Here is an 11,458-nt window from a genome sequence, read left to right as displayed (position 1 = left end):
TGGTCGTCACGGGATCTTTTGATGGTTTTTAAAAGCAGACGCTCAGGTCATCTTTTCTACCACAACTACCTCAAGCGTCTCCTGGGGGATCTACATGGAACTGTTGGGGGAGAACTCAGTGGAGCCAGAGACTAAGACAAGTGTGTTGGATGGCAGTAATGTGCTCCACATGTCCTCCATTTTTATAGTAAGGCAAGGCAAGGGGAAATAAATGAATGGCTGGACTTGACTTCCTGACCATACATTGTAGTTTACTTCTTCTACGGCAAAGTAGAATCCTCAGCGAATCCTTGGGATCACCAGCGCCCCCTACCATGAGGCACCAGAACTGCGTGCCTCACTTGGTGCTTTTTCCCAGCCATTTCAGGGCTGAATGATGAATGATGAAAGACAGAATTAAAACCGTTTTCTTTCTCATTTGTCTGAGAATCCTGACTAAGATACTGAATGTAATAATTTTTATCAGATTGTTCAGCAAACCAATTTCCAACTGATTAATACTTAACTAGAACGAAAACAAACAAAACCACATTGTATAATTACAATTATTTTGTTTAGTTTGTTCATTATTTTCCTACTATTAACGATATTTGTTTTTTGAATGTGAATTCCTTTTTTGACGTGAATTTCTTTTGGATTTTGTGTGAGTGTGATTATTTTGTAATTTGTTTTTTGTTTAAAAAAAATCTCTTAAAAATTAAAAATCTTTTTCACTAATTTGGTGTTATTATGAAATCAGAAATGCATTTTTTCCCCTCAGTTAAGGAAATATAAGCGTTATTATTATTATTATTATTATTATTATTATTATTATCATTATCATCATCATCATCATCATCATCATATTTTTGTTCTATATTTGGAAAAGTACGATCATTTTTTCCGTTTATCCGAATTAACAAGATCATAATTTTTTTACTTAAATTTTTTTTCTTTTTCTTCTTTATTCATGTAAAATTATTTTTTTCTGAATTAACAAGATAATTATTTTATTTAATAAAACATATTTCCCTGCAAGAATACATCTTTAGTCTGTATGAAAAGCACATTTAAAAAGACAAACATGTCATATCGAAGCAATTTTTAAAAAAATCTTCCCATCTTTATATTCTGAGCAGGACGTCGCGTCTCACCCGCAGACGACCTGGCAATCCCCTCCTCTCTTGCATCATTGCTTTTGCACAGAAACCAGCTTTTGTGCGCATGTTCCTGTGCGCTTATCCCCGATTCTCCATTGGCTGCTCTGCTCTCTGCCTTCACGACGCACCGAGACCGGCGTGCGCGCAAAGCGCGGGTGCGTCCATCTAAACCAACCCACGCTGCTTGGAACCAGACTCAGCTTCCCACGCTGCTTCCGAGAGCGAAGACCATGGAGAAAAAGAGCGAGATCAACGGGCACGCCATGCCGAGCTCGGCGTCCACAGATCGGATGGTGGAGAAAAGCGCGCAGAGGAGCTGCCGGGAGAAGCTGATGGATTATCTGAGGAAGAACCTGCTGGTGATCATGACGGTGTCCGGCGTGCTGGTGGGCGTCGGGCTCGGGATGATGGTCCGCAACATGAGTCTGACCAAGGCTCAGATGACCTACTTCGCCTTCCCCGGAGAGATGCTCCTGAGGATGCTGAAGATGATCATCCTCCCGCTGGTGGTGTGCAGCCTGGTGTCCGGCGCCGCCAGCCTGGACACCCGCTCGCTGGGGAAGCTGGGCGGCATCGCGGTCGCCTACTTTCTGGTGACCACCCTGATCGCCTCGGGGATCGCGGTGGCCCTGGCTTTTATCATCAAGCCGGGTGTGGGCGCAGGAGCCCTGAACACCAACCATCTGGGGCTGGAGCGGGTCAGCACCAACAAGGAGACCACGGACTCGTTTTTAGATCTGGCCAGGTATTGTAGAATTAAAATTATAACATTGTGGACCAGTTTTATTGGGGTGCAGAGCTTTTACAGGCTCCTGTGTGTGTCTTAGATCATTTATTCTCACTCAGGTTGGTAAAAAATTATTCTAAACCTCAATATGAAAAACATCTTAACACACAACACAATTTAAACTCTGTTGACCTCTCCAGGGTGTGTTTCACGGCTGGTTCCCCCAGTAACACGGGGCAAAAATGAGGACTGAGTTCCAATAAAATGATCGATTTTATTGTCAACATTCATGCATAATTCCCTGAGAAATTAAATAAATTTAATGTTAATGGATGGATGGAATTTAATTTTAATCATCTGTATTGATCCCCGTAGTGAAATTATGAATCCATGAATATATATATCTTTTGTCTGACAAGGGTCGCCCCAAATTGTTAATGTTATTAGAAAGAAATCTGGACCTAACGTCATTTGACGGGGGGGCGAAGTGTCCATTCAGTAGTTTTTGCAAGAATCCTGCCGGACAGGGTGAGAGTGTGGCCTCCCAGTGGAGATAAAACACCCCTGGGGGGCCACTTTGAAATGGTGCCCGCTGCCCCAAAAGAGTTTTGTGTCCTGCAGCACTCCTGTGAAAGGTGCCACTAATATCTAACCACATACAGTATATCCAAAAACAGAACCACGCATGACAGGCGAGTCGGTCCAACCAGTTTGGAAACTCTTTTTGGCAGAAAGGCTCTCAGATGGTTTTAGAAGCTTGAGGCCAGTTTTCTTGGAAACCTTCGCTCAGTTCAAGGAAAGCAACCACCCTCCAGACGTCAGCCTGCTCATTGGCCCCCAGCAAGACGTCTAGAAAGAGTCCTAAGAATAAGTTGTCAGTGTGAGGGAAAGCCGACAGCTGTGAAAGTGCGTTCTGAGGGGCGGTGGAAGTTGGAGGCTCTGGAGCACGAAACAAACCCTGAGCTCTTATCAGGATGCGTCGGGTGGACAAACACCGTTTATTTCTCAGGCTCACGGTGTAAAGGTCACACTGGTGACCGGTTACTGGGACCCATAGAGCTCTACGGTTGCATGAATCTCTATTGAGGGCCACGAAGCTGTGATGGGTTGCATAAAGCTCTAATGAGGGTCTTGAAGCTCTACTGGGTTAGATGAAGCTCTAATGGGGTACATGAAGCTCTGTCGAGGTGCATGAAGCTTTACTGAGGTGCATGAAACTCTAATGGGATGCATGAAGCTCCACTGTGACAAATTATACTCTACTGGGATACTCACTTACCCCAGTCTACTGGGGTAAGTGAAGTTGTACTGGGGTAAGTGAAGCTCTGTTGGGGTAAATGAAGCTCTGTTGGGGTAAGTGAAAATCTATTGGGGTAAGTGAAGCTCTGCTACATGGATGCCAGTAAGGATTAGAAGTGTGGAGGACTGGAAAGCGTTCTTCAGATCTGGACTATAGTTGACAGTTGGGGGTGTGTGGGGGGGCATTGGTGGAGGGGGGTTATTAGACCATCTTCCATTCTGCCTATTGTTTCCCAGATATGGACCCCAGCCGCTGTATGAAGGCTCTAAACCCCGACAGAGCCTTGGATTAAGTTTCTTGGTGGTCATCACGTCCAAATATTATCTCAGGTTCTCATTTTCTCTTGGAGGCGACGAAAGAACTTTGTTGGATTTTTTTGTACAAATATTTTCTCAAAAAGAACAAACCTGTTGTCCTGTTGTTTCCAGCAGGAGGGCAGATCAAATTTAAAGTTTTCCATAACATGAGAACAGACATTTCCAAACACTCCCTCCCTCCCTCCGGCGTTGCAAAGGAGTCTCTCGTGACTTAAACAAAACATAATAATGATATTTAAAATTCAAAAAAGTCTGAATAATTGTCAGAATAGACAAACACATGTTTGCAAAAGCATCACCATCTTTGTGGAGACTATAAAGGAAAATTGAATTGTAAATATTTAATGCCAGAAAACACGTTTAGGATTGCCTGCCATTGAAGACGATCCGGTTTTGCAGAGCTGACGGGAAGCGTGTGAGAGCTAATCATCCGAGATGATGTCACTTCAATTTACCGGTGTTTGACTTTCTTCTTAAACATTTAGTAGAAACAACGATAAGAGTGAGACATATTTCTCTGTGCATCTAATTTATTTTCTCTTCTTTCCTCAGGAATTTATTCCCATCAAACTTGGTGGCTGCTGCCTTTCGTTCGGTGAGTGCCAGCAGCGCATCCACCAAACCTTTGTCGGCACCAAACCCTTTTTTTTATCACCACACTACGTCTGTTTTATCTTCCGACTTGCGCCTTCGTCTGAATTGTTCGTCTAGATTTATTTCTCCGACCACGGGCATGCCTCTTCACGTCCTGTAAATTCTATCTAGGGTTGGGAGCCTCAAAATGCCTGTTAATGAGGAAATGTTTGGAGATCTCTGCTCGCCAAATCGCCGCTCTCTCTTGTCCCTTACCAGCCGTTGCCATGGTGAAACCATTCCATTCCAGACAGCCTAGCAACCCACCTTGCCTCGGCGCTCTTGAACACGGCTGGCCGCTCAAGATCGTAGCTGTTAGGGCTGAAATAAAAACTAGGAAAGTTCAATATTTGTGCATCGAATGCATTTTAAATTTGCCCCCCAAATTTTAATGGACTAGATTTCCTCACACCTGTCAGACCAGTGAATTATCAGCAAGAGAAAACAAGTTTCAAAGTCCAGCCAGGTCACAGAGTTAAAAATTCATCCCCTGGTACATATAGTGTAGTAGAGCCGCTGTGGAATGGGTTCAACCGGGGATTAAACCAGAAAGCAGAGCAGACGGGAGGATTTGCACAGTGTCTCAATGCTTCAACAGACTTTTAAACACACAGAGGGGAAAAGTTTGAATTCTGCCACCAGAGTGGTGCGCTTCATGAGCAAAATGTCTTCTCCGTGCACATACCTGGTAAAGAGAAGAGTTGGTTTCAGAAATATTTTACCATCATATTCACCGTGTTGATAAATAATGGGTCAATGGCCTTTGTCTTTATTGGCCTAGGACTGAGCAATAGATAAGAATCAGGAAGTGGTTGCAACATGCAGCTCTGTCCACAACCCCAAATTCTCTCGCTCACGTTTCAAGTACTCTGATGTCCATCTTCCAAATGTTCCAAATGTCTTCCCAACCCAGACTTGGGGGTGTTCAATCTAGAAAGAAAGTCACCCCCAACCCAGACTTTGAGGTGTTCAATCTAGACAGAAAGTCACCCCCAACCCAGACTTTGGGGTGTTCAATCTGAAGCCAGCTGCTTCACTCTGACGTCTAAATAATTCACATTTGCATGTTGAAAGTTTTCAGTTCAAGAATATGTAAAAAATATCTGATAACCTCATGAGTTATCTTGTCATTTGTGTCGCAGTACGCTACGGACTACAAGATGATTGCCGTTGGGAATGACACCAATGGTACCACCCTCTATCAAAAGGTAAGAACAGGAAGTACTCCAACACACACAGGTTGGAATTCATTGGAGATTCTCGGCCATCCAGGGTAGATCTCTGTTTGAATAACATGAGCTAGACTTGTAGGAACAGCTAGGTGATGTTTCGCTTCTTGTCCAGTTGGTTTCTCCAGTTCTGAATTCGGCGAATCTAGCCATGGCCGTGTAATCGGTTGCTTTGGAACAAATCACAGTTATAGATGTAAACAGACTCAGGTTTTTTTTAACCCGGTCTACAGTCGATCCACAGGAGTTGGGTTTGCAGCAGGGAAGGGAAGAATCGGGGCATCTGGGCATTTGTCCACGGTTTTTGTTGTGGATCACGGTGGACATCCCTCGGTCCCGGGGCTGAAGCCGGTGGAGCTGTGGGAGAGATCAGGACAATGAGAAGGGATTGAGCCCTGGATTTATGCCTGTCCTTATTCATTACCCATCATCCAGTTCACTGAATCCTTCAGCTGCTCCAGACGTTCCGTCTGACAGACCCTCTTTGTAATGAGTGGTGTTGTGTAGGATTTTTAAAGCTCCATCGTCGCACGAGCTTCCATCTTTATGATGACTGGATCAGATCCATAACTAAACAAGAGAAAACAAGTCTATCATGTTTGCGGTGTCAATGTAACCCTTACCCCAGCCATAACCCTAGTCCTAGCCTAAACCTCAACCCTAACCCTAAACATAACCCCAACGCTAACCCTAGGCCCAACCCTACCCCCAACCCTAGCCCGAACCCCAACCCAGGCCTAACCCCAACCCCAACCCTAGCCCTAACCCCAACTCCAGTCCCAACCCTAGCTCTAGCCTTAACCCTAACCCTAAACCCACCCCTAAACCTAGCTATAACCCAACCCCAGGCTTAGCCACAACCCTAGCCCAAGTCCTAGCCCTAACCCTAACCCCAACCCTCACCCTAGCTCCAACCCCAAACCCAGTGCCAGCCCAAGCCCCAATCCTACCTTTAACCCTAACCCTAACTCTAGTCCTAACCCTAGACCTGACCTGATTCTATTATGGTTTCAGGTCCCGTTTGGTACAGAAACAGATGGGATGAACATCCTGGGTCTGGTGTTGTTCGCTATGGTGTTCGGTGTAGCGCTGAGGAAGCTGGGAGACGAAGGGGAGGAGCTCATTCGCTTCTTCAACGCTTTCAACGAAGCCACCATGGTGCTGGTGTCCTGGATCATGTGGTGAGTAGAGACGGATCCACACAGGATCCACAAACACTTGCCTTTCCGTTCTAACATCTCTCGTTCCTCTCAGGTACATCCCGTTCGGCATCGTGTTCTTGGTGGGCAGTAAGATTGTGGAGATGGAGGACGTGGTTCTTCTGGTCACCAGTCTGGGTAAATACATCTTTGCTTCTATCCTGGGTCACATCATCCACGGAGGCATCGTCCTGCCCCTCATCTACTTCGGCTGCACTCGCAAGAACCCCTTCACCTTCCTGTCGGGCCTCATCGCGCCGTTCACTACCGCCTTTGCCACCTGTTCCAGGTATGCCATCCCAACAGAGCGAAATCTCTGTTTCAGTTCAACTTGAGTTGGGTTTTTTAATTTTATCTCAGTCCTGAGTATAATGTCCTTATTAGTTTTGTAAATTTGAATTTTAAATTTGAATTTTTATTTAATTTATTAATTTTTAAATAAAATAAAATAAAAATTTGATTGTAATAAAATAAAATTATTTTAATTAAAGTGATAATTTCTTTTTAATGTTATTATTTTTAATTAGATAAAATTAAATTTAAAATTAGGATTTAATATTTAAAATTCAAATTTAAAAATTGAATTTAAAAAGTTAGTTTTTAAATTTTTAAATATTAGCTCGTTGTTTTGGTCAGAAATTTTTTAATCTCCTGAAATTGTGAGTGTTTTTTAAATCATTCAAAAAATGATTTAAAGAAAAAAAGAAAAAAGAAAATTTGCATTTCAGGTCATGTTTTTCACAGGAAAAAAAAAATTACCGCAATAAAATATTTCTGCGGATTCATGTTCAAAAATATACTGAGTCATAGTTACATAAAGTGACGACTCTGAGTTTGCCTCCAGCTCAGCGACGCTCCCCTCCATGATAAAATGCGTGGAGGAAAACAACGGCGTGGACAAACGCATCAGCCGCTTCATCCTCCCCATCGGCGCCACGGTCAACATGGACGGGGCGGCCATCTTCCAGTGTATCGCCGCCGTCTTCATCGCTCAGCTCAACAACGCCGAGCTGAACGCCGGGCAGGTCTTCACCATCCTGTGAGTCCGGCCGTTCTTAGATGCGTTCTCGCATCTCCCAGCAACCCTTTTTTATAAATTTATTGATTATTTGGTGATTGCTTCCAGGGTGACGGCCACGGCTTCCAGCGTGGGGGCGGCGGGTATCCCAGCTGGCGGCATCATCACCATCGCCATCATCCTGGAGGCCATCGGCCTCCCGACCAACGACCTGTCGCTCATGCTGGCTGTCGATTGGATCGTGTGAGTGTTAGAGGAAGCTAACTTAGAGCTAACCGAGGAACATTTCTGCTAACTTCCTGTTTGTGGGCAGGGATCGCACAACCACGGTGGTGAACGTGGAGGGCGACGCCCTGGGCGCCGGGATCCTCCATCACATCAACCAGCAGGAGATGAAGAAGCGTCAGTTGCGGGAGGAGGAGCTGGTGGAGGTGCAGGTGGAGGCGGCGGCGGTGGCCAACGTCCAGGCGGAGGAGGAGACCTCGCCGCTCGTCGTGCACCAAACCAAAGCCTCGGGGGCCACGCCGGAAGCCATCGAGTCTGTCCTGTGAACTGCCTGATGACCTTTGTAGAACTTTGGATGCTGCTGCTGCTGCTGATCGTTCCGTTAAAAAATTCAGTTGGTTTCAAGTCGTAGAGCAAAATGCGTCGTAGGCGTCGAACGCCGGGCGCGCACCTCCGACCTGGTGTTGTACGAAAAATTAGAATATTGTGGATTATAAATGTGAAAATTTTTTCCTCCGTTCAGTTTGAAGGTTTTTTTTAGTTTTGCTCTCGACGGCGGATTTATTTTTAAAATTTAATTTGATGATGGAAATGTAGTTTTTTTGATCGCGGCCTTAAAGGCCCAAAATTAGATGTAATTCAATTACATGTCGTCTTTTTTTTTTTTTTTTTTTTAGACAGCGAATACTACGACCAACTTTAACAAGGGAACACTAACAACACGCCAAATACCCATGATTCTAAATTTATAGACAACTGATTTAGGTGTTTATCTTTGTTTTATGATTTTATCCTGATAGAAACCTCAAATTCCCTTTTTTTTTTAGTCTGACTGAATCGACTGAACTCATTCCTAGAACTTGTGGAAATTTGAATTTAAATAATCTAAAGAGTAATTTATTATTTTCTTATTTTTAGACTAGAGAATTAAATTTGAATGATGGAATGAAAAGAAGGAAGAAAGTTTTTTGAATGAATCTGACCAATCACAGATAATGTTTACCAGTAACCAGACTAGCCTCTGCTACGCTAACAGTGGGAGCTGCCATGTTTAACAGGGAAAAAATTTATTCTAGCATGTGTCAAAAAAATAATAATTAAAAAAAAAAAAACATTCAGCAAAGCCAAAGCAAGAATCAGACAAGAGAAACACAAATTTCTGGACCAAAACACGAGAAGATTTGAGCATGGCGATGACGTGTTTAGCCCTAGAATCTATTTATTCTTAATTCTCTGTGGTAATTTCAAGGCAATCACTAGTTGTTTTTTTTCTGTGTTTCATGCTTATAGGGGTGTGTTCCATGTTATGTGGGTCCTGGTTTGTTTAAAACAGGATGTGACTGATTTTAATGTGAAGCATTTCTGAATGCGGCTGGATGATAACTGTGATATTTATTAGCATTAATTATTTAACAGCCACAGGGGACGGATGGTGACGGACGAGTCGCTGCTGCCTGGTTGTTTTTAATCCCAGTGTGTGTTTAAATAGTCTTAGTTTGAACATTTAACATCTAACACATGATTCTTCTAAGCTAACGGCTTCTTTGCTAAACTAACCTGAGTATTAAGCCTAGATTTGTTCAATAGATCTGGTTCAATCACATGTAATTACCTAGAATGTGGAAAAAGTGCTGTGTGTATGTATATATTTACAACTCTTATTTTTTGTTTTTGTTTTTTTGTAATTTGATCTTTTTTGTATTATTTGTACTTTCTCATTCTAACCTTTTCTCCGAGTGCCAATTTTTTACTATTACGAGATGTTTAATGAAATCTATTTCTGATAACCTGTTGTTAGATATTTGCTTTAATTTTTGTTGTTGCTGTTGTTGCTGTTGTTGCTATCCTACCGCGTGTTTCTAACTCTGTGCTGTTGGTCCTGCTGTCCGTCAACATTAAAGGCGATGCGATGAATTTTTCATGCAACTCAAATTCAAACAGCTGCTGTTTTCTTTTTTCTACCTTGAGTTTTTGGAAATATAGTTTGTATTAGGTCTCATGGGGGAATAGCTTTTAGTCTTTACTGCCCTTTATGCAGGAATTGCTGGGTCATACTGTTATGCAACACGTTCTGATTGGCTTGCAGTCCTGTGATAATCAGCTTTTTTCTTTGAAAGCTTAAAATGTAGAACGTGCATAACAATAATTACAAAACCTGGCTGAAAAGCCAACTTTTTCTCAGTGGAATTTGTTTGAACCTGTTGTTTGCCTAAAACCCTTTGGATTTGTTTGCCTATTTGGAAATGCTTTTACCCTTGGCTGTCACTCTACCTCACAAAACCCACTATTCCCTGGATTACCCGCTTTTCACTCCATATTTGACAAATCTATATGAACATGTGGCTGTGGAGGATGAACCACTTAATTTGTTCAAATGATTAGCCATTCATTCCTTAGTTATACTTGATAAACAATGAGTGTTGCTGTTTTTTCAGATGTCTGACAGTTAAGATAACCTCTGAACCACAATGAAACCCTGGACTTCAGGAATAACAACACCAACAATAGTTCTTGTACTAGTGAAAAGTTAGAAAAAGTTGCTGTTGGTGGCTTGATATTGAAGCTGATCAAATATACAGTTTTTGTTGATTCACGACTTTAAAATCGTCAATCTGTCATCTCACAAGTCACATAGATTTATATCAGGATAAAATGTGAGGTGTCTCAAAAAACAAAACCCTTTAAAAACACTATAAATGTAAGAGAAAAAGAAAATAGTAATGAGAGATTAACATGATGAGTGGCTCTGATCTGGAACTTTGAGGAAAATCAATTCATAGAGTTTGATTCACAGCCTGACGCCAGAAGATTTAAGAGGCTGCAGTGACTTCAAGTGTCCACTAGGTGTCGGGGTTTCTCTCTTTTATTGACCGTTATGTGTTATTGCTCCACAGAACAGCATCCCTAGACTTCTGCGCCTTATCAAGATGATTTTGAGCAGCTGAAATAAACTTTTCCATGCACCTTTGAGTCAACAGTGGTGAATTTATGTAAATGCAGACCTTATAAAAGAAGAACTGGTAATAGAAGTGTATGCTTACGTATGTTCTTATGAAGGATACTATCAAGTGAAATGAATGATTATGAGACTGAGGTTGTCAATAAATGTGTTGAATATTGAAAAACAATTAAAATTTTTTATTATTATTATTATTTTTTAGCTATTTGAGCTGCTTACACACACAGAACATAGTAATATAGGTAGCATACACTGCTAGTAGGGGGAATTCCGACAGTCCTGAAGGCATCATGGATGCTGCTGCCTGGTGTCCGTGTTACCTTGCTAGCAGGTTGGAAGCTAACCGAACGCAGGCGGCGCGGCGCGGCTGCCGAAGGATGGTGTCCCACCCTTTTTAGTGCGAGCAGAACACTCCCTGGGTTTTATCGGCTCGTTAGAAACAGGACGAACTTCACAACTTTTTTTGTCGAAATGACGACGCGGTCGGAGAGAGAAAAAGCGCAGAAACTCAATGAGCAGCACCAGGCCATCCTGTCCAAACTGCTGAGGGAAGACAACAACAAGTACTGCGCCGACTGCGAGGCTAAAGGTGAGGGAGGCGGCGTTTGGGGGCATTAATGTCGGCATTGTGTGTGAGGGAAGATGGACTGTCTAAGGCTAAAGCTAAGGCTAAAGCTAAAGCTAAAGCTAGCAACATCTTGAATGTGTTCCT

The 11,458-nt window shown here is 42.8% G+C and overlaps 2 protein-coding genes across 5 annotated transcripts in view; both read left to right on the top strand.

The window, feature by feature from the left end:
• Positions 1 to 1,209: 1,209 nt before the first annotated feature.
• On the top strand, positions 1,210 to 10,937 carry slc1a4 (solute carrier family 1 member 4). The gene is made up of 8 exons (XM_068326911.1): positions 1,210 to 1,884; positions 4,036 to 4,078; positions 5,259 to 5,324; positions 6,360 to 6,526; positions 6,600 to 6,833; positions 7,389 to 7,583; positions 7,671 to 7,805; positions 7,876 to 10,937. Exons 1-8 carry the CDS (start codon positions 1,370 to 1,372, stop codon positions 8,111 to 8,113), a joined length of 1,593 nt encoding a protein of 530 aa, XP_068183012.1. The 5' UTR covers positions 1,210 to 1,369; the 3' UTR covers positions 8,114 to 10,937.
• A 100-nt stretch (positions 10,938 to 11,037) lies between these two features.
• smap1 (small ArfGAP 1) overlaps positions 11,038 to 11,458 on the top strand; it is a 44,383-nt gene continuing 43,962 nt past the window's right edge. For all 4 annotated transcript variants that reach the window (XM_068327371.1, XM_068327370.1, XM_068327369.1 and 1 more), the window contains exon 1: positions 11,038 to 11,335. In XM_068327371.1, coding sequence (XP_068183472.1) covers positions 11,041 to 11,335 — 295 coding nt within the window. In that variant the 5' untranslated portion in view covers positions 11,038 to 11,040. The remainder of the gene's footprint in view (positions 11,336 to 11,458) is intronic.

This window comes from Antennarius striatus, chromosome 11, assembly GCF_040054535.1.
Source record: "Antennarius striatus isolate MH-2024 chromosome 11, ASM4005453v1, whole genome shotgun sequence".
NCBI classification, from domain to species: domain Eukaryota; kingdom Metazoa; phylum Chordata; class Actinopteri; order Lophiiformes; family Antennariidae; genus Antennarius; species Antennarius striatus.
This window is presented reverse-complemented; position numbering and strand designations above follow the sequence as displayed.